Genomic DNA, 22,261 nt, shown 5'->3' on the forward strand with positions numbered 1-22,261 from the left:
TGAGAGAGAAATCTGTAGAAACTGAATGGCATGACGACATACTTTCTTGCGCTGATCCAGAACCAGTCCGCTATTCTAATGCTGACTACATTAACCGATGCTGCTAGCACTTAACCATAATAAGACTAACCATGAAACATGAGCTTCAGCTATCTTCTCTTGTACAAACACAAGGGTCCTACTAAGTTGCAGTAATCCTCTGCGGAATTAAGGGTGTTTTGCTCCATTTTCAGCCAGTCTTAACTAATTCTTTGGCTCATATCATAACAAGAGGCTAAAGAATCTCAGCATTGGGATTTTCTAGGGAAATGCTAGTCAGTGGCACTAGCTGACCCCGTTACACAAACTGTCTATAAAAAGTCTACAACATGATCTCATGGTGAAATTTACTGGCTCATAGGAAGGTGTGACAACAACAAGTTTTCTTCTGTTCTGAGGGCTTCCACAGACATGCCATCCCCTGCCCTGTAGCGCTGTAGTTTGCACAAATGAAGACAGCTGAATGTGTGTTGTGGTTTGTTGCCACAGAGAGACAAGCGCACACACCATATCAAAACCTTTCGCAGACTTCTAATAGCTAAATCAGCTCTATATTACACTGTAATTAGTTCGTAAGCCGGTTGTTGCTTTTTTCTGCCCCCAGGGGGGCTGGGAAAATGGCTCTTCGAAATCAATTAGACCAACCTAACCTCAAAATTTGTAGTGCTTTCTTCAGCATTAAAATGTACCAAACTACATTCCAAATGGGCTTTAACAGTCTTAGACGTCTAGATTGCTGTAAGGCTTGAGTAAAAATCCAAAAGACATGCGTGTAGACGCATAAATATAGAACAATTTCTCATTTGTTTCTCATAACACCAAACAGTTTTGCTACATCATAGTAAAAAGCAATGTCCATGTCGATGTGGTGCCTGTTAAAAACCAACACAATGCTGAGGTTGTTCTTACCACAGAAATGCCCCATTGGCTGGTCGTCTGAGAAGGGGAAAACTTTGCCAAATGGGTTTAATCAAAACCTCGCAGTAACGTCTGCACGCTTGCCCTCTACACTCAATAACCACAGGTTTTGCCGAATGACATCATTCTTCCTCCGGGGAAGTTGACATTGCCGGTGTACGGCTAATAAAACGGGTCTGGCAGTATTTTCAGTTTATGAGGCCTAAAAACAGAAGTGCTGGGAAAGAGATGGTATCGTAGTGAAGGCCTAAACTCTGGCTGAAGTCTACCACATACTCTGTCCAAAAGTATCCAGACACCACTTCTTCAGTGGATTCAGCTACTGAGGTGCACCCATTACTGATACACGTGTTCATTTCAGCACATACAGTTTGTATCATGTCTGCAGAAAAGCACTGTCAATACAATGGGATGATCTAGAGCAGCTACACATGAGCCAAAGGTCACCAGGCCCAATGTCAAGTGTCAGCTAGAGGGGCTTAAGTGCTTCCCAGCACTGGCCTGTTGTACATTGGAACTGCTTTCTCTTGAGTGACAGAGCTCCATCCAATACCTTTGAGATGAGCTGGAGTCAAGTTTGTGATCCAGAACTGATCATCCAACATCAGTAGCTGATCTTACTAATGCTCTTGTGCCTGAATGTAATCAAATAACTTCCATTCATCTTCCAAGGAAGTAACACTGCATTTATAATTCACAAAACATTATGGGTAGTTTATAAAATATGCAAAGTTTGATAAATACAGTAGCCTAACTGACATTCTAGTATTAAAATGGATGCATTAGCATAAGTTAAACTTAAAGAAATTCCACAGTGGCCCCTTTAGATAAATTAAAAAATAAATTAGTTATGAGTAACTTTAAACTGTGGCCCCAGAAAAGCCAAAAGAACTTTTTCCCTCGTCATCTCCCTCTTGTACTACAGAGCAGTTGTAGAGATGTCAGCTGCTGTAAAGATGCCTTGTCTTAGATGCAGCTAATTGGTCCTCTCAGCAGGCCGCCGTTTAATTAATGCTGGCCTATATAAGTGGAAAGTTCAAAATACAATGAAGCGTCTAGATTACATTTTAATTGGAAGGCATTTAACCCAAGGCACCTCGCCAGTGTGCATAATAAGCGCGTTTTAATGAGTCCGCATATGTAATGCATTTCAAGTTTACTTTGTTATTTCAGATGGAAAAAATAGTTCTTCAAAGAGCTTTGAAGCCATAGCTTTTTATGATTCATAAACAAGGCTCTTTGGTGAGAAAATATAGCTAATCTTTCTAAAAATAATGATGCCATGAAGACACTTAGTTTAAAGTCTAATATAGGCTTATTCTGCTGGAAGTCCATAATGTGTAGGGTGCTGTTTTAAAAATTTATTGCTTTTGAATAAAAAAATTCAGGAAAGTTGTTTGGTGAGTCAAGTGATGTTCATCTGTTACACAGCAGGGACCCAATAAGTGAGCTTTACCCACAAATACTGGCAATAATCCCATGCATCCTAATAAGAAACTGTAGTACACAAAATTTGTTTGTTAGTTATTTTGAAAATTATAAAGATATGCTTATTTGATGTATCTGTGTTTATTATGTATGTATGTAAAAGGTTACACTGTTAAGACTGAGCAGGTATAGTTTTATGTGTGATGTAACTGAGCTGAGGTTAGCATGGTGGCAAATCTGTTAGCACTGTTTTCATTTATGACCAGGCTGGTTTTGAGAAGCTCCAACAATATGGTCCAGCTCAACGGCACAGCATTTTAAACTGGAAACCATGCTAAAGCCAAAAGGTCAGTGAAACCTCCACACTGTGAAACCTCTAATCCATTGTAAATGAAGGTCATTCTCAAAACTCATCATCTGTGTTCTATTTGGTTCCACAAGGCTCAAAGTGCTTGGACCCCTATGATTACAACCCGTGATGTAGATATAGCTCTCAAAGACGTTACAACAGTCCAGTCAAATAAACATCATGTTGTACATCAATTTTAGACACTTTTAAAACAATGGTACTAGGTTATTTACTAGGCTAGGCTAGTAAGCTGAGGTAGCAAATGATTAGCATTTACTGTTTATCTTAAAGATTTTAGTTTGTCTACCTTTCTTCGTGTAAATCCCAAGCCATGCGTCATCTACTGTGCCTTTTTTGTGGTCTAGTTCTGGCCTTTATGTAGCAACTCTATACAAAAGTACACTACAGTTTCTCTTTATTTTGAGTGGGGCGTTGGTCAATGTTCTATTAAGCTTGTCCAACCTGGAAACAGTTGCTATGGGTACAGCATAGATAGGTCAGTTTGTCACTCATACAATGTCATAACTTGCATATTAGCTTCATAGTAGTTATTGAATAACTGATTGAAGTCTTAAAGGGATTGTTTGGTAAACAATCAATTTAAACAATTTTCCACTCACCCAAGATGTAGTCAAACAGCCCAGAAATGTTTGGTGTCCCAATTTTGCTTCTTTAGTTTAGCGCTGGAGCTACAAGGCTAATATTGCTAATAAACATTAGATGACAATAATCACTCAAATCTTTTCCATAAATAAATCCCCCAAATCTCTCTCAACCTGCTGAAACTGCATCCAGATCTTCATTAAGGTTGTGCCGGCATTTAGCTGTGGTTTAGGACACAGTGTGACTTACCGTGACCTATAAAAATGAACAAAACTTCATCATGCAGCTGAACACAGCGGGCAGCCATTTTAAACAGCAGGTGTTGCTAAATTCTGACTACTCATGCACGCACATCATGCAGACATATGGATGCTACAGGTTATGCCTCTTTCTGTTCTTTCTTTTTATACATAACTGTTAATCTTGATTTTTTAAACTGAAGATATATGTTTGTAAATAGAAACAACAGAAATTGTGAATCTATCAAAATATGCTAGCATAGGAGATTTTGCAGGGGAGGCAGAATTCAGCCCATTGTCTAAAATGGCTGAAGTTTTTTCATTTTTATAGCTCACAGTCAGTCATACTGAGTCCTAAACTACATCGACAAGCCTGTTCAAGCTTAATGAAGAGCTGGATGTGGTTTGAGTAGGTTGAGAGAAATTTTGGGGATGTATTTACAGAAAAGATTTGGGTGACTATTGACTTCTAGTGTATGTTAGCAATGTTCGCCTTGTAACTCAAGCACTAAAATAAGAAGCAAATTTACACCCCAAACATGTCTTGGCTGATCGACTGCATCTGGGGTAATTGGAATATTGTGTGAGTTTGCTTTTTCATTGAACAAAAGTTTGACTTTTCTGACTTTCTTCCTAAGCGATATGTCCTGTGTAGTGGTTATTTCGTACTGTGCTGACCTGTGGGTAACTTGACTCAATCTAATAAAACAGTATTGGCACCAATGGCCAAAATCCAAGGACTCAAGACACACAAATACACCTGGCTCACGGTCCGGGCCCCGCAACTGAAAGCCCAGGCAGGATGTCAGGAATCTGTGATTAAAATTCCTCGCCTTCCGCCCACTCGTTCATCAGGTGTGTTGAGCGAGACGGGTCAGCGGTGGACAGATTGAGCCGGATTCCTCCGCCGTCCTTCATCAGGGTGCCATAATGAAGCACTGAGAAGCTTTAGTATGGAGATTCTGGAGCTTCAGGGCTGAACATTGGCCTGTAAACCAATACCCATCCCAACCCAGAGAAGAGAGAGAGAAACAAGAGGCCAAGAGAGAGAGAACAAGTGGGCGTGTGGGGGAGGGGAGAGGGGCTGAGGGTCGTCTCCAAGGCGACGAGGCCCTTTTAACTCCGGACGCGCCTTGGCAAGAGCAGAGAGGTTAAAAAAGTTTCTGTGAAAGCAACAGCTGTTGCCCCCCTCCCAAACTTCCCCCACATTTTTTTTCAGAGTATAAGGGCGCCCACTTAGCTCACCTTGATAGGGCCATCCAGGGCTACGAAGATAAACGAGGGGAAAAAAAACAACAAAATGCTTCAGAGAGCACATCTCTATTTCACCGATCTGATCTACTTGGCAGGCCTTTGACCGAAATGGCAGGGCCCGAGAAAGGAAAGAATGTTTAAAAAGAATCTTTTTAACGGGAAGAGTAACTCCCATCTACATAAAAAACGAAACCCAACGTAATAATTTAAGCGTAATCAAGGCCAGCATGTTCGAATGATTAATTTATTCGCTGCTGCTGCCAGAGGAATGTGGCAGTTAAATTGAATTTAATTAAAAACAGAGCAAAGTTTGGTCAAGATAGCGCCGCACTGAGCTTTATCGAGAAAGGTTGTCATTTATTTTCGGATTGTTATTTTGTTTTCAAGAAAGATGAGTCGAACGAAGCATAACCCCGAAAAAAAAGCCTGCAGCCGTGTACCAATACAGGAAAAGTGTCTGTGATGGAGAGGAAATATGAAAGAGAAAAAGAGAGAATGAGGGCCAGAGTCAAAACATTGTCTTTCCCAATCAGGCCTGTCATAGGGGACTGTGGAATGGAACCACAAAAAGGCGTTTTTTTTAGGGCCCTGCGGGCCAGGAAGAAGGGGACGAGAAGGAGAGGATAGACGTGGTTGAATAGAAGGATGGAGAAAACATATGACTGTGTTCTCCTGCATGGTCTGCCCATGGGGACCAGGAATGATTCAAGACAGCTGGTTCTCCAGCATTAGTGTTTTGTTACCTAGCTAGAAATGGTGGGATTTCTACTGGCCCATTTGTGATGAAAATATGAAAGAGGTTTTGATATGGCAGAGACGACATATGAACGTCTTTAATGGGCCTAATCTAAAGGTGGGATAGGGTGTCAATATAAATACCGACCACTAAGTGAACAAAAAAAAAGCAAACGATAATGTATGTTGATTGTTATTTGTCGAATTATCACTTTGTAAACGGTCGGCACTGTTAACATTAGCTAACAAGGTTATGAGAATTCATGCTGGCACTGTCCAGTCTCCATTCCCTCAATCACAAGTATACAGCTATGAATGTGATCACTAGTGATGGTACTTAGGTGTTTAATAAAGATAGCCACATCCTTTTTCTAATGTCCTAATATCATCAGAAGGTAAACTAATGAGGACTAGGTGAAGAGTTTGCTAAGTAGCATTAGCTAGCTATGTTATTAAAAGGTATGCTAGCATAGCCCTACCCAAATTAATTGACCACATGAGCTACATTAGCTATTTTATTATGATATTTGCATCCCCTGCCTTATATGCAATTAAAATGAAACAAACAAACAACAGAAATCTTCACATTCAGTAGCTGTTATGCCTTCACTCTTTTGCTCTCTTGGCTTGGAATGTTATCTTAAACCCACTGACCTTCTTTGAGCTAGCTAGCTGGACTCTGTGATGTACTGCTTTTGCTGTGAAAAAGGTCACACTGGCATTTACGCTTGGAAAACAGCTTTAAAAGCACCTTCCAAAAGGCTGGTACTGGAGTTTTGAGAAGGGATTTGTTGGGGTCATCAGACCAAACATTACATGCAGATGTGACATTCAGATAAAGTTAATGATCACAGAGCTTTACTGAAAAAAGGAACAATCTAAGTAGGCCAATATATTCTAATATCATAGTTTGAGATCTTTGAATATATGTGTAACACCAGGTTGACAGTACATAGGAATATCTGAAAAGCTAAGATGGGAATGTGCTGAATGAATGTACACTCACAAACCGCTTTATTAAAAACAACTTCCTTTTAGGTCCACAGTTTTGGTGTACACTCAGAAACTGTAGCTTGTTGCCAAGCATTGTGTTATCCATCCTCTGGCCTTAGCCAGTTTCTGACCACAGCTCTTGGCTGGATATTTTTGGAGGGCCACTCTCAAACTAACAGTGATGATGTGTGTAAAAACTCCAGCAACAGTGCTGTGCCTGATACACTGATAACATTGACACATACGCTAACAATACATTACTAGGTCAGTGTCACTGCTGTGCTTAGAAGGGTCCACCGGACAAACAATGGCAAAAGCAGTTCTGTGGTGAGAAACTGACTTGTGATGCAACAGTAGACTTGGTTGGTTGACCTGATATCGTACATGGTAAATGTTTTAAATAAAGTAGATGGTCAGCTCGTAATTGCATTGGCAAATTTACACTATATGTCCAAAGGTATCCAAAACTAAGAGATTTGTTAAGGTTGTAAATTTATCCACTTTACTACACTTTACTACTACTTTGCTACCTTTGACACAGGCATTCAATTTGCTTGTGTAATCTCTGCAGAAAAGCACTATCAGTAGAATAGGATACTCTGGAGCAGCCACTCATGAGCATAAGGTCACCCGTTCTTGAAGTAACTGTCCAATAAAAAGTTTTTAGGGAACCAAAAGTACTTCTTCTGTGGTATCACTATACAGAATTCTTTTAAGGCAGCTGTAATTTTAAGAGTGTGTAGAATAAATTTAGTAAGATAGGGACAAAGAGTAGCTTCTTTCAACTTAGGAGTGTAGCAAAGCACTCTGTTATTTAACGACCTGGAAATAGTCATTCATGCTTTTATCTGCTCACATATTGATTATTGGAACTTGCTGTGCCTTAGTGTCTGTCAGTCGAGCTTGTCATTCCTGCAGCGGGTGAAATGCATCTGCAAAGCTTCTGACGGGTACCAAGAAATAGGAGAGCATTACCCCTGTGCTCACCTCCCTGCACTGATTGAATTAAGCTTTTTATTATTTGTTTTTAAAGCTCTACAATAGCATGGCTCTGAGCTATATTCCTGACCTCCTCTGCCTCCACTCCACTTCTCAAGGCCTACAATCTTCCAACCAGCTGTTTTTAGCCGTTCCACACTCTTGGATGAGGTTTGCAGGTGACCGGCCTTTTCTGTTGCTGCCCAAAGACTTTAGCCCTTTTTTCATAAAGTCGTATCTTTTTTAAGACAAATTTAAAAACCTATATTCTCTCCGCTGTTAAGAGTCCTATTAAAGAGTTTGAAGTCATCTGTTCTGTCTTGCTTTGTTCTATCTTGCTTTCAGTTATTCTCTTTTATCTTTTACTATTTTGTTGCTGGTTTTGATTGCATCTGCTTGTTTTTTTCCCCTTTTGAATTTATTGTGCAGTTTTGTCTAGTAATTGGTGGTGCTGTTTTCATTCTTTTCCCTTTTACTTTGTTGTTACTTTTACCTGTGCAATATAAATGAATGTGACCTGACTTGACTTAGTTAAACTGATGTACACTGGAGATTTAAGAGTTTTCACAGAAATAGGAAATAAAATATATTTTGTAATATCTTTGAACAATGGTGATCAAAGAGCTTGAGGACGTACTGAATCAAGTCTATTGCCAACTGCTTTAAAAGGGAATTCTTCAAAATGTCTGTATAATTCAAATATTGAGATGTACATAAAGTCATTCAGACAGGTTTGATGTGAAGTGGTTCATTGTAGAGAAACATACTGACTCACAGTTCTTTATAGTGGTGATGATAGGACCCAAGGGTCACAACTGCAGTGTCCGAAACTGAAGGAAGCTGTCTCGATGTCTTGCCTCCTGCGCTGTGCCAAGATACCTCATTGCTAGCTGTTAGCATTAGATGTTAGCATCCTTCACCTGGAAAGAAAATGTGTTTTCAGAAAGTTAGCAGGCTGAGCTCTTTATAACCAGAATACAAAGTATTGTATTTGTACACAAACCAGTTTCTCTCTTCCACATGTCAGTGCTGGTGTTTTCTGCTATTTTAACACTGACACACAGGATTAAGGGATATGGACTGCAGCAAAGGATACACCTATGCCTTCAAAAAACAAATAGAGGAACCTCAGCAGGCAAAAATATAGGCCAATATATATATATATATATATATATATATATATATATATATATATATATAAAACTTTTCAGTTTTTGACACATTTTACATTGTGTGTAAATTTCGAGGTCTCGAATACGAGGTTTTCTTCCGACAACAGCAACATATATACACTATATATATATTATTCAAAAGATTAAATACATGTTAAATGTAAATTAACCATATATGGACTGCATTTTAACACCCCTGTTAAATTACAGAAATAGAACGTACGTTCACAAAAACAAACAATTACCTTTATTTCACATTAAGATTGTTTTAATGGTTGTTACTGTTATTATTATGGTAAAATATTATATGTCAGAATAACTAATTGAACCAATAAAAATACAGTAAAAAGCAGTATTGTAAGCAGTAACTGTAATTTTACAGATTTTTACCATCAATGACAGATTTTTTTTTTTTTTCAGATTTTTTTTACCATGTACATTTCTCAAAAATGGCGCAATTCCTTTTTAAATGAATAAAGTAATCATCTTTTGGCATTCTACTTACTCCTCTCTCTCTCTAGACTTTGAGTGTTGAGTGGTTCAGTTAATGCTTAACAAGGCAATAACACTCCTCCTAAACATGGCCAGCACTTCGTTACCAGCCAGGCTTTAATACAAATGACTCTGTGTTCATAAAAGCACACAGCACAGTCACGCACGTGCACACACTTCAGCAAATATAATTTATCATCACACTCTTGCATCACTAAAATGAAAAGGGGGGAAAACTCCATGGGAAACATCTCAGCTCTTCTAGTGCTTGGCTGTTGTGTCACCACATAATAGCTGAAGCCCTATGAGGCGAATTAATTAATTACTCTGAAGGATCATTTGTGTTTGCTACACAAAGCCAGTTAAACTCGCGCACCAATTCAACATATTTATGACCACTCTCTCGCTCTCTCATTCCCTCATTTCTCTCTCTCTGAGCCTGTACTTATTCCTTTAGCCCCTGGGTTCTCCTGCATGGCCTTAGCCATGAAAAGGGACAACATAATGGGCGAAGTTGAATGTGTGAAGGATGAATTCTTTCAGGACAACAACTGGGCACAATTTGGCCCATGGCCCTGGGGGTCGGCTTAATAGAGTGAGACCCCCAGCCCCCATTGAGTTCCTCAGAGACTATTAACTCTTAACAACTCCCCAGCTTGGGCCTCATTATTTATTCTCTTCAAGCTTTTCTCCTTCTCACCCTCCACCCCAAACTCTTTCTGTTGTCTTTTCGTTTTATTGTCCTTGATTGATTTTTGTACTTAGTTAATCATTCCATCCTTCTATGTTATCCCGGTTTGTAAGCAATGTCAACCACCGTTCGAGAGCCTTCTTGACTTACTGTGGAGAAGCAAGGCTGTAAAAACTCCTTTAAAACGACACTCTGTGGGTTTCGCCCAAGTCGGTGCTTGAAGATTGTAAGCGGTGCTTCTTAAAGAAGCTCAAATAGCCTTTTGAATTACTGGAGTTAGAAGAGTGAAATGAGTAATAAAAGACTAGTAAATGATACGTACAGTTCAAAGAGAGACAAATGGCTTTAAAACTTAGAGGTTGAGAGTTAATACTTTTGTTGTTGCTGTACTATTCAAGTGTAATTATGCAATTACATATTTAATTCCATAGTGAGTTGAAAATGACTTACGTTTACATTCGGTTCAGGTCCAAGTTTACACTTCTGACTTTTTTCCCAATTGCTGATACCAAGCAATGACAAAAATGTAGATGTACATGGTTTTTAATTCCACAAAACAAGCCTGCATATACAAAAACATTTCCCAAATGTGATCTCAGTTGAACGTTTACTATCTCCATTTTCAATGGAATTTCTCAGCTTGTTTCAGTGAGCTGTGAGAAATAATAAGAACTGAATTCAACCAGTTTTTCTGCATTATACAATCACTGAAATGTAAACAGTCCTTCAGAGTGTTTTGATATGTAAAACTTGAAATTAACTTGAATTATCTTTGGTGATAGGAACCAGAGGATTCAATATCCACAGTGTAAATGTAGACATTGTATTTACTAAAGATTCAAAAAGTGAATTTACACTTGTTTTCTGATTTTTTATATGCAATTATTTTGTACATGCAATTATGGTAATGGTAAAATAGTGGTAAAATATGTTTGTCTTACAACACCCTGCATGTTTTAGACCAAAGCTATATCTCAAAAATGATGGGTTAATGATGAGGAAACATATTTTTAAAGCCTTTTAGTTAAACAATCTGGACGTCTGGTTCCAATCACCACTGTGAAAAAATTCCAGTGAGTTACTCTAGGACTGCACATTTCACATCAAACCACTCTGAATTACTTTATTTATATCTCAACAATTTAATTGAGCCAAAATTTGATGCAAAATTCTAAGGATTACACCTGACTATGAAGATTTTCCATATTCATTATTTATCGTATCTCCAGACTACATATCTTTAACAGGAAACATGCCATTTACTAACATTATGTCGGTGCACCTCACAAAGGAGAAAAGAAATGGACGAAAAGAAGCTTATTTTAGCTTAAAAATGTATTTCTGAGTTTTCCATCTGATCAGTCAGCTGAACCACCTCATAATCTTCAGAAGGAAAACTGAGAGCAGGCTTGCTTCTAGAAGTCAAGCTATAAAGTGCGACGGAGCCGGACGCACACTGAGTTCCCCTTCAGGGTCAGCGGAGCCATTGAAGATGAAATGGCCTTCCACAGCAGACTGCACTGCCCAGCTGCCCTGCGACCGTGGAAATTAAGTTATGCCCCATGTCAGCTGGTTTTTGTCTTTTTCTCTCCTTCTCTCACCCTCTGTCTTTTATTTTCCCTCTGTTTTTTCCCATTCTCGTCCTTAAGTGGACTCTCCTTTTCTTTGTATGCGGGAGTCCAGTGGAGGCTTTCGAGTCGGCTGGAGCATTCAGTGTTGGTAAATGGACCTAATGGCAAGTGAAGGGTCAGAACGAGGCTTTGTGTGGATGTAAGTGAGAGGTGTTCCTGCACTTGGTCAATGTTGAGTCAATGGCTTCAACACAAACACATACAGAGCTCCTTCACCAACAACGGCTTAAACAGCCACTCTACTGATTTCTTTTTCTCCGCGCTCCTTGCACTGTTCCATTCATTCTTCTCTCCCAGCCACCCCTCCTTCTTTCCTCCTTCGACGTGCGCTCTTGTTTAGCTTGTCCGTGGGACAGTTTATTTGTCCTGTGGTTGGATGAAGTAGCAGATGATGCCTCTTGCTGCTGTGGCTGCTACTGGGGATCTGAAGCAGCTAAAGACTGCTAGCAAGGTCAAACAGGGTCATGCTAGTATTTAGCCTTCACTGCTTTGATACCTTAAGAACTAGATGTGGTGAACTGGAAGAAGAATTGTTTCTCAAAAGCTGTTGAAACTTTCACATCATGGACTGTTATCATGGAGTACTGCACACTATATACACGCTCTTAAAACCAAAGGTTCCTAAATGGTTCTTGGTTTGGATGTAGGGTTCTAGGAAAATACTGTAACTGGTGTTCTTTAGATTTTCTGTAGATTCTTCACACTCTCAACATAAAAAATGGTTCTTTAAAGATGAATCTATTGAAAGGTTCTTGTAGGAAACCACTGGTGGTTCTTCAATGGCATAAGGAACTCTTTTTGAATATTTTAAATGTGCACATATGTCTAACATTCCAGACATTAAATTGATTAGTTCTCACCCTGGTTCACTCTCTCCGCACTGCCTCTTATGGCAGTACTGGTGTAATTGTGGGAAGGGGACAGCGGTCTTACCTGCTATTACTCAGGAGAATTAAATATAATCACTTGCCAAGCAGCAAAAGATATTTTAACAGATTATGCTTTACCAGCAATAATATGAATGAGAATATCTACATGATTACATTTTTACAGTGATATTTTTGAGTATTGTATAACACAGTAAAGACCTAAAAAGCCCTGTGCAAAAAAATGTAACTGTGGAGCTTTCAGGTGAGTTCCAGAATCCTTTATAAGCTTAACAGAAAACTTTTGCGACTCCAAATTATAGTCTGCAGTATACTTTCAGGTGAGTATGCAAAAGTATGTTGTGAGTGCTTGAAAGCATTTTGTGCATACAAAAATGTTTTCGTGTGAGCATGTGCTTAAAACGTGACGTACATGTGAAACTTGTAGCTCATGTGAAACTTTGTTGTGTATAAGTGAAAATTGGTGCGCACATGAAACTTGCTGTGAAAATGGTATGCATTTGAAACTTGGTGTACGCATGAAACTTGGGGCTCATATGAAATTTTCTGGTGCATGCATGAGAGTTTGTGGTGTGCATGTAAAACCTGGTGCACATGTGAAGCTTGATCACATAAAATGTTCTAGTATACACCTCAAACTTGGTGGTCACATGAAACTTTCTGGTGTACACATTTCTGGCATGCATGTGAAACTTGGTGCTCATCTTGAAACTTTCTGGTGCTTACATGAAACTTTGTGCACACATGAAATTTTGTGATGAGCACATGAAACTTGATGCTAATACAACTCTTTCTGGTGCTTACGTGAAACTTGGGAGTTCATATGAAATTTTCTGATGTGCACATGAAACATGGTGCTCACATGAGACTTTCTAGCACACACATAAAACTTTGTGAGGTGCACATGAAACTTCACACTCATATAAAACTTTATGGTGCTTACATGAAACTTGGAGTTCGTATGAAACTTTTTGGTGTGCACATGAAACAATGTTCACATTACATTTTCTGGTGCACATATTACATTTTCTGGTGTGCAAGTGAAACTTCCTGGTGCACACATCTAACTTTCTAGAGCTCACATTGAAAGGTTTCAGGATTTCATTTGTTGCAAAGCTCCTCAGCTTATCAAAGCACAATCCAAAATATTTTGGCTGGATGAGTCTTAACCCCATTCATTGGCTGAGGTGTTTATCACTCTCCATTGATTTGGTGGTGGTATTGAAATTGCAGTCAAAGATGGCTCATTTGGTCAAGGGTTTTTCAAGTGAACATAAAGTGAAGCGATACCTCAACTAAATTAAAAAAAGGTACAACACAAACCACAACACCCGCCACCCACCGATGCCTATTTGCTCCGCCAATGTTGCCAGACCCACGCTGTCTCTCAGACTCAATGGCCGATATTCATTGCGGCCTCATTTCTCCTTCATTCATCGGCACTGTGGCAGTGGCCCTGCCTCCTCGCAGTGCGGCCCTGACGCTTTGCTGGCTCTCTCCTCCCCTGCCTGTCAGATGAATTATATGGCTGTTGCCGTAGAAAAAGGGGGCCATGCTCAGCGCTAGTAAAAAACACCTCTCCCCTCCATCACCTCATTATCCTCTTGAGTGAAAACAAGCACCCAAGCTTCTTCTTCACTGGCTGCTATTCCCCACAGTACGATAGAATCTCAGCTTGGGCCACTCTCCCCGCAACGCCTGTTATAGTAGTGTTAGATTAGTCGCGTTGCCCTGGAGGGGGAAGGGTCTTACCTGGTTGATTCTGTCTATTGAGGATTCATGGGAAATCAAGATTAATCCAAGCAGTAGAAGATATTTCTGATTGGACCAGACTGACATTGGCAAGTAGTACTGAGAATATGTATATGAGAATTACACACTTACTGTGATATGAAATTGCTGTACTCCAATATGTTGGACCTAATTTATTAAAAGAAAACATGCAAAAATGATTTGGTAAGTTCATTGTTTGGTGTTACATCAAACATGCAACGAGCATGTAATAAAAACAATTTGTGAAGGGGAATTGTACCAATTTAAAAAATTTTATAGATAATTAAATGGTTAGGATGCATTCAGAGTGGTTTGATTTTAACAGCTCTATTTTAGAGAAACATAAAGAGCCAGAATTGTTCAGAGTGGTGATGATAGGAACCAGACAGCTGGAGAATTTAATGCCACTAAAACCTACATCACAGATAGTGATTGCATGAAATCGTAATGAATATGCTGCCTGATTGGTTTATGATAGTTTTAAGATAAGTTTTTTGTCCAACAGACACTAAATCTGTTCATGGTGGAGGGGTACATGAAGATTTTTAGATTTACCCCTATTTTGCAACTATAAACATTACACATAAAAACTCAGAAGACACATGTAGGTTGACTGGTTAGTTTGGATAGTAAATAAAATGGCTATATTTGCCTTGTAGACATCTTAGGCCCCAGTTCCTATCACCACCACATTGTCTGTAAGTTTCTCTACAATGCACCATTTCACATCAAACCACTGTAAATGACTCTCAACTATTCACCACCAAACCTGTTTATGTAATTTCATACTTTCAATATGCTCAAAAAAATAAGGGTTCCTAAACGGTTCTCGGCTTAGACGTACAGTACTATGAAAACCCTTTAATCAGTAGAGAACCTTTACATTAAAAGGAGGCTTTAACTTGTAGAAAATTCCTTTTTAAAAATAGATCTTTTAAAAGCCATCCATTGACAGTGGTTCTTTGATAGCATCCTTCCAAGGACCTCGTTCTGGCACCTTTATTTTTAAGAGTCCTTCCAGACAATTTAATTGTTCTCTTGGCAACATACAACACTAAATCTTAACCTGCAAATCTTCAACACTACACTCTAACTATAGCAATGGTATTTTAAAATATTATTCTCTGTCCACATCTGGAATGAGCAAGAATGCACCACTTTCAACAAAGTGTGTCCATGTTTACATCTACGCTAACAAATACAGAACTGTTGCTTTGGTACTGCGACAATCAAAGCGCAAAAACCTCTGAAGAAGCTCCTCAGTGCGACTATATATGGAACGTAACTTAGAGCTGCTCTTTGCCAGCTCTCAGGTAAGTGATCTCTTTGTGACCGAGTTAATCCTGTGATTTTTTTTTCTTGCAGGCAAAAAAGCCGGACCCCTCTGGAGAGGCTGGGCTGAGGTCCTTTTACTCATTTCAAAGAGCCGTGAACTCAACAGAGGTCTTCCGTGATGGAATCAAAGTGGCAGCTCGGATGGGGGAAAAAAAAATCCAATTTTGGCTCTCAAGCAGCGAAAGGCTGGTGAAAAGAACAGCGAGGAAAAGTCCAAAAAAGACCGTTTTTTTGACAATTTTGTGAGTGTCCTTCATTGAGGGCGTAGGGAGTGGTGCACTTCAAAACCCTGGACCACGAATATGTATTCAGAGGGGAGAAGTAAAAGCCTGATGAAGAAAAAAAAATCTATATTTGCCCTTTTAATGCTTTCTTTTACTGGGGAATATGACAGCGGCCTCATAAACAGGGCCTTTCTAACAAGCTCATACGTCCAAAAACATTGAAATGACTCCAGTCCACACTTATCATTTAGAACACGACTACTCCTTAAGAGAGAGTTGACAGGGGGCCCCTTCTAGCCTTCTTTCCATCAAATACCCTGTGTTAACTTTAAAGGATTACCCTAAATCCTATCCAATGCGCTTTCCATTTCACTGCTTATTCCCCAATCTCAATCATACCGCCTGTCTCCTTGTTTCTTCATCACTTCCCCCATAAGAGGCTCAAAGGGGCCGACACTGAGAATCAGTGCATCTGACCTGAGCGTAATTACTCCAACAAAAGCTCAAGATGTTCACCCCAAGTGGCTTATCAATAAAGGACTGTTTTTTTGGCCAAAGGAGCAGTTATATTCTGTTGCTGTAATGAGAATCCAGGTCCCTGCTGTGAAGTTCCCCCCATCGTTTTTACATCATTTCTCTTTTTTCAACAGGGGAAAACCGTTCTGTGACTGCAAGAAGTGCCAGAAGTTAATTGAAAACATCACGAGGGAAAGTCAAGTTTGAGGCCCGAACCACCAAATTGGTTCATTATCCAAAAGAATAATAAAGGAGCATTATAACTGGTTAAGCGGCGGCTACATTTATCTTAAAGCGACAGACGTCGCTTTGTTAAGACACACAAACTTTCATGTAAAAGTTCTTGGCTGAGGAGTGAAAATAAAGTATTTGTTCGTTTGAGGACTTTACAGTGGTTTTGTTATTATTTTAATCACAGCTTTTGCAGTGCTAGCACAATTGGTCTTATTTCACTACCTTCGAAAGCACCATTACAATAATCACTGACAGATTTTGCTTATCTACAGTTTGGGAGTTAAGTAGTGTCATGCATTTATTTCTCAGGAGTCAGTGAGGCATGGATTAGAGGGAAAGATACCTTTGACACTCAGAGACCTGAAACACAAACACACATGCCTTTTGTAAACTGGTTATCACTCCACAGTAGACTGGTCCATTGATCATAGTTTGGAGAGGTGAGGGCGTTTGTTAACTTGCAGAGAGTCTTATGTGGAAACCTAACATATTACCTGTTGCTTTTCATAAGAGGCATTGAGCTTAAAACAACAAACTACCAAAATTGACACCATGAGATAAATAGAATTTCTCAATTAAGAGACACAGTTTTAAAATAGGCCTTTCTTTCCAACATTTTGAATATTGTGGCAAGTTAAATATATTGAAGGAAGGATAGTAAGATTATTATAAGATTGTTTTACCAATTTCCTAGATATTTTTACTTCTTTTAAGTTAAAGCAAATGAAATTGTCTCGTTGCACAGGCAAATTTTGTGGAAAAAACAGTTTCTGAAAGAAGTTATATTGTCAGCCAGTTTAGTGAGATCATTTCACCTGATTAGTTAAAATAAGTAATAATAATAAAATACACTTACAATAATAAATGAGAAATAAGAAATATTAGCAATATTGTCTACATTTTATCATTTAAAATTATTCTGCAGTCTGCATTTTTTTTCTTGTCCTTATCCAAGCTAAACAGTATGCAAACTATGTGTTACTATATATATATATAGTATTATATAGTATTAGTTTTCCCCTTTCATATCCAACAGAACATACTCTAAAGGGTGCTACGGATGGACCATGGACCACTAAGATTATCCAGCAGCTCCAAGCTCAGGCTGAAGGAAAAACTCTGTGATGAAGCACCGCAATGCTTTGCCTTGGACCCCGTTTCCATCTGTCATTCTCTGCCACTCTCAGCCCTGTCAGCCCCATATTAGAACTAGAGCAAAAATCCATCTTGGTATTCATCACTCTTGCTTAGCTGCTCGGTTCCAGTTGTTCCGGCCTATCGCCTGTTCAAGGCCCTCTCTATTTATTTCATACGTGGCATGCTGGGCCTAAACTGAGTGCTGAAAGAGAAAAAATCGGGGGTTGCGATTATGGCCCCCGCTGCTGGACAGGGCATATAGGCAGCTAGGCAGCGGTGGCCACATGGAGTGTGTGGACCAGGGGCCAGCGGATCTTTCCCACATGCTACCCCGCGGCTCGGCTCTGAAGAGGTGTCAGCGAGCCTTAGAGGAATGAAGTGCCTGGCCATTGTGCGGCCGGGGCCATTATGTGCTTAAGATTAGCATGACAAAAGTGCCACTCGACTTCTCCTCCATTCAGGGCGCTCGAGGCCTCTTGTCCCCTCTCTAATAAAACATTTTGCTGCAATCGCTCCGTTTTGAAGACCCACAGTGACGAGAAGGGGAAGAATGAGAGAGACGGGTGGGTTTAACAGGGTGAAGCAGAGAGAGAGAGAGAGAGGGAGAGAGAGGGCAGCTATCCCTTGAAACGATTTGCATGTGACAAAGTAAACAAATGTACCCACAAACCTCAAAACACTCCTCCAGTAAATACAGGTTACTGTATTTACTCACATCACTAAAACTTTGGCTACGCTGTGCGCCAACAATTAACAACCAATTAGTAGCCCACAATATGTTTTAGTATAAACTTTCAGCAGTTTATAAAGTTACTCAGTAAATCCTCATATTTAAAATGCACTGACCATGCGCTGGCCTGGTTTATAAATGCTTTAGCTTAGGAATTAAGGTTTCTTTACATTAAAATGTTTCTATATGCAGTATGTAATAAATGGATTCATATAGTGGGGTATAAGACAGTATAAGTTATCAATGATAGTTTTTGAAAGCAATTTGGGAGTGACCTATTCCTGCCAGATTTGGACAACATCTAACTAAATTACATCTATCCTTCAATGCTAGTTAACCCTTTAAATTTTAAGATCCTGTATGAGGCCCCAAATTTAAATTCCGCACTCTTATAACTGCATAAATTACACACTGATTTCATAGTAGTCACTGAATAACTGAATACTAAGTCTGCAGTTTAAGGGGTTAATAGTCTAGCTGCCATTAACCCTCAACACAGAAGTTAGAGTTTGGGAAATCACATGTGAACAGTCAAGCTAGCTTTCCAACTGACCAACACTGCTAAGTCCCTCGCCAGAAATGTGTAGCTCAGTAAGCCTTGGCCCCAAAAGTCTACTAAAGTGAACCACTCAGTTTTAAGAATGACTAAATATACAACTTGTAACAAGGTAATTAATCTTCTGAGTCGTGCAGTCGACGCTACTGTCTCCCTTTCAGATTAGCGGAGGCTAGCTTTGTTCGCAGCCACGGCGTGTAGACGGAGGCTGTTAAGCAAACACAGTGATTGAAAAGTAAACAAACCCCTGTCTGGCTCGGCCTGGTGAAACCCCAGGGAAAAGCCATTCGCTTTTGTGCTTACGTTCTAAAGATATCCGAAAGTCAGGCTTTAGGCCTTCTGCAAACACTTCTGTTTGCAAAGTCAAGGATATCGATGCTTCGAGCTCCTTAAAGTGTTCCTCAAAAGCAGCGCATGCGTTCAGAAGAACCGGAACCTACTAACGTTTCTCAACAGCAGACCATCTTTCTGAGATAGAAGAAACAAATTACACATACTCATTTAAGTCTTTGTACTTTCATTTTTTATGCCTTCTATAAAAAGTACATCACCGAGGCAGTCATACAGTGGATTTAGACATTTCTACACAGTCAATAATTCATCTTTGAGAACACAATAAAAAGATTCTCTGCAAATCTATTTACACTGTACAGCATTTTAGAAAAGAAAACCAATTACAACAAAAAAATATCTAATAACCTCCCTTTAAAGCTGGAATCGTCACCCTTTGTTTTCATAGACATTTTATGGTATAAAATATTGCCTTATTTCATGAAAATGCTTATATTCAGTACTTTCACAATTGAGTGCTTCAGAACTCAGTTCTAGCCTACTTTAAATTCATTCAAGCCATATTTTAAAGATGTTATTCATTCATTCACACAAGGTCAAAGGCATCTTTAGATAGAAAAATAGTTGTACATATCTAGTTTCATATTGGCAGTGCACAGCTTTCTGATTAAACCCTTGCACAGTTACATCTCTAAGTAACAAAATAAAAACTTGTCTTTCTCTTTTTTAAAGGCAACTTGGTTGTGTCCTGTTTGACAATGTGAGAAGAGCACTTGCAATATGGGCAATGTTGTTTTTCTGTTCTTTTTTAAGGCAGTAGTGTTAGAATGAGCTCGATCTAGCATTTTATTTTAAACCAACAGTTACTCACAGGTAAGAGTTCAGCTGTGAAGAATAAATATGGAAAAATGTGCTGGGGCTGAAGGGTCACTGAATGGTACACTTGCATAGAGAAGGTGCAATGTGACCAACCTCAGGACGTGAACAAAACTCAAGCAAAGTGTCATGCAAAGGTGGACGTGTTCTCTTTGGAGACAAACAACAGACGTAAAATCGGGTCCGGAGTCACAGAGCACCTCAAATGTTCACTGACTGGGCGTTTTAACTGACCAGTTGCTTTCACTGCCTCCGCTGTAGCTTGTGAGAAGTCTGACCAGCCATTTTCACTGACCAGTCACTTTCCCTGACTGCCTTACTGACACTGACTGGCCATTTTCATTCACCCATCTGACCAGTCCCTTTTACAGACCAGTTTGACCTGCTGTTTTCACTCACCAGACTCAGCAGTCACTTTCCCTGATTCCACTGTAGCTTGTGGGGTGTCTGACCAGTTACTTCCACTGACCAGTCCTTTTCAGTGATCACTCTGACCAGTCATTTTCACTGGCCCCACTGCAGTTCACAGGGAATCTGACCGTTCCCACAGAACAGTTCAAGCTTTAGCTTAAAAGCCGCACCAGCACCAAGACGGACTCCGCCAGCACCACAAGCATTACGGACGCCCACCAGGCCGAGGCGCCTGACCTGTCTCTTCCTACCCGCTCCCCCGGGTAGTAGTCGTCCTCGTCATCGTAGTCATCCGTAACCCCAGAACCCTCGTCGTCATCCTCGTCCACGGGCGGCTCGCCGAAGCACAGGTTCCTCATTTTGAGCTTGACGTACTCGCATATGGTCCGCTCGGTACCATCGCAGACGCACGTGTCCAGCAGCTGAGCCTTGGGCAGGCGCCGCATGTCCGCGATCACATCGCGGCACGCGCTCGTGCACACGGTGCCACTGAAGAGCTTGCTGCAGTGGAGCAGGTAGTTGGCCATGGCGGAGCGGCAGTGGAGGTCGCGCTCGCACTGCCGCCGCGCCTCCGTGCAGCCGAGGCTGCTCGTGCGCGGCATGCACGGCTCGATGGCGCGCTTGGCCTCGCGGCACACGGGGTCCGAGGCGCAGCTGCACTCCTCGAGCGCGGGCCCGCCGCGCGTCAGGTTCAGCTGCACGAGCGACGCGATGCAGTGGCTCGGGCATGTCGTGCGGCGCCCGCTCAGCACGGGCTCACACGCGTGCATGTACTGGCCGTACGCGTAGTGGCACTCGGGCTCCGCCTGGCAGTTCAGGATCGCCTCCCAGCAGACGAGGCGACGCGCCGCGCACTCCACCACCGCCACCGCGCACGCGCCCAGGCACACGAGCACGCAGGCGGCGGCGACGGGGCCGCGCGCCATCGCGGCTCTCTCTCGAGGGGGCTCGCGCCGCTTCCTCTCACGCGGCCATCGCGGGGCTCCTCATACCATGGCGCCGGAAAAGAGAGGAGGAGGAGGGGAAGGTCGAGAAGAAATGTGGGGGGGTTACTCCGTCCTCGCTCGTGAAGAGAGCTCTCAAGCAAGTCCTGGAGCTTTTTTTGAGTAAAAAGTCGCTACAAAGCAGCGGTTTTCAGCCGTTACCAGCAAGCTAGGCTACCTCAGTCCGGAGCTCCACACCGCGGCCGTAACTTGAGGAAACTCCTCCTCAGGGAAGGAAAAGTGCGAAGTTGTCTTCTTCTCTCTCCGCTTCTCTTTTCCTCTCCTCTTTTTACTCCTCTTCTCCCCTTCTGTCCTCTCTTATCCACTCGTCTTGTCTCTCGTCGTCTGTTATTTTGTGCTCTGTCTCTCTCGTCTGTGTAGCGAACACGGAGCCTCCGAGTTCTCGCTTTCCTTAAGCAGTTTCGACCCGCGGAGTCTAAAAAAATGTCAAAATGGGTCAAAGTAGTTCACCCGAGTGACTTTATCACCCACCGTTTTGTAAACACGGGGACAAAAACACGGTAAAGTTTCTCGCCGTCATTCACTCACTGCAGCTCGGTCTCCTCCGCTCGCTCCGCTTTATCCATTCGAGTCGTGCGGAAGTTTGGGGGCCTCCTATTGGTCCGGCCGCTCAGCATCGTAAATCTAGGCGTCATGTGTGGGCGGGGCGATGGGGGAGGGGCTGAAAACGGCTCTCCGAAAAGTTTGTTGTCGTTGAGCGTAGAAGGAGCTACATGAGGGCAGAGACGTGTGGCGGTGCGGTCACAAACATGTATACAGTTTATA

At 41.1% G+C, this 22,261-nt stretch overlaps 1 protein-coding gene across 1 annotated transcript; it reads right to left on the bottom strand.

The window, feature by feature from the left end:
- Nucleotides 1-19,414: 19,414 nt before the first annotated feature.
- Nucleotides 19,415-22,078, bottom strand: gas1a (growth arrest-specific 1a). The gene has a single exon (XM_036599003.1). The coding sequence runs from the start codon at nt 21,416-21,418 to the stop codon at nt 20,645-20,647; it is 774 nt and encodes a 257-aa protein (XP_036454896.1). The 5' UTR covers nt 21,419-22,078; the 3' UTR covers nt 19,415-20,644.
- Nucleotides 22,079-22,261: the final 183 nt, after the last annotated feature.

The sequence above is a fragment of the Colossoma macropomum genome, unplaced genomic scaffold (genome assembly GCF_904425465.1).
Source record: "Colossoma macropomum unplaced genomic scaffold, Colossoma_macropomum, whole genome shotgun sequence".
Lineage (NCBI taxonomy): Eukaryota > Metazoa > Chordata > Actinopteri > Characiformes > Serrasalmidae > Colossoma > Colossoma macropomum.

Coding starts and splice junctions, on each gene's coding strand:
- gas1a (XM_036599003.1), bottom strand. CDS start 21,418: ATGGCGCGCGGCCCCGTCGCCGCCGCCTGCGTGCTCGTGTGCCTGGGC.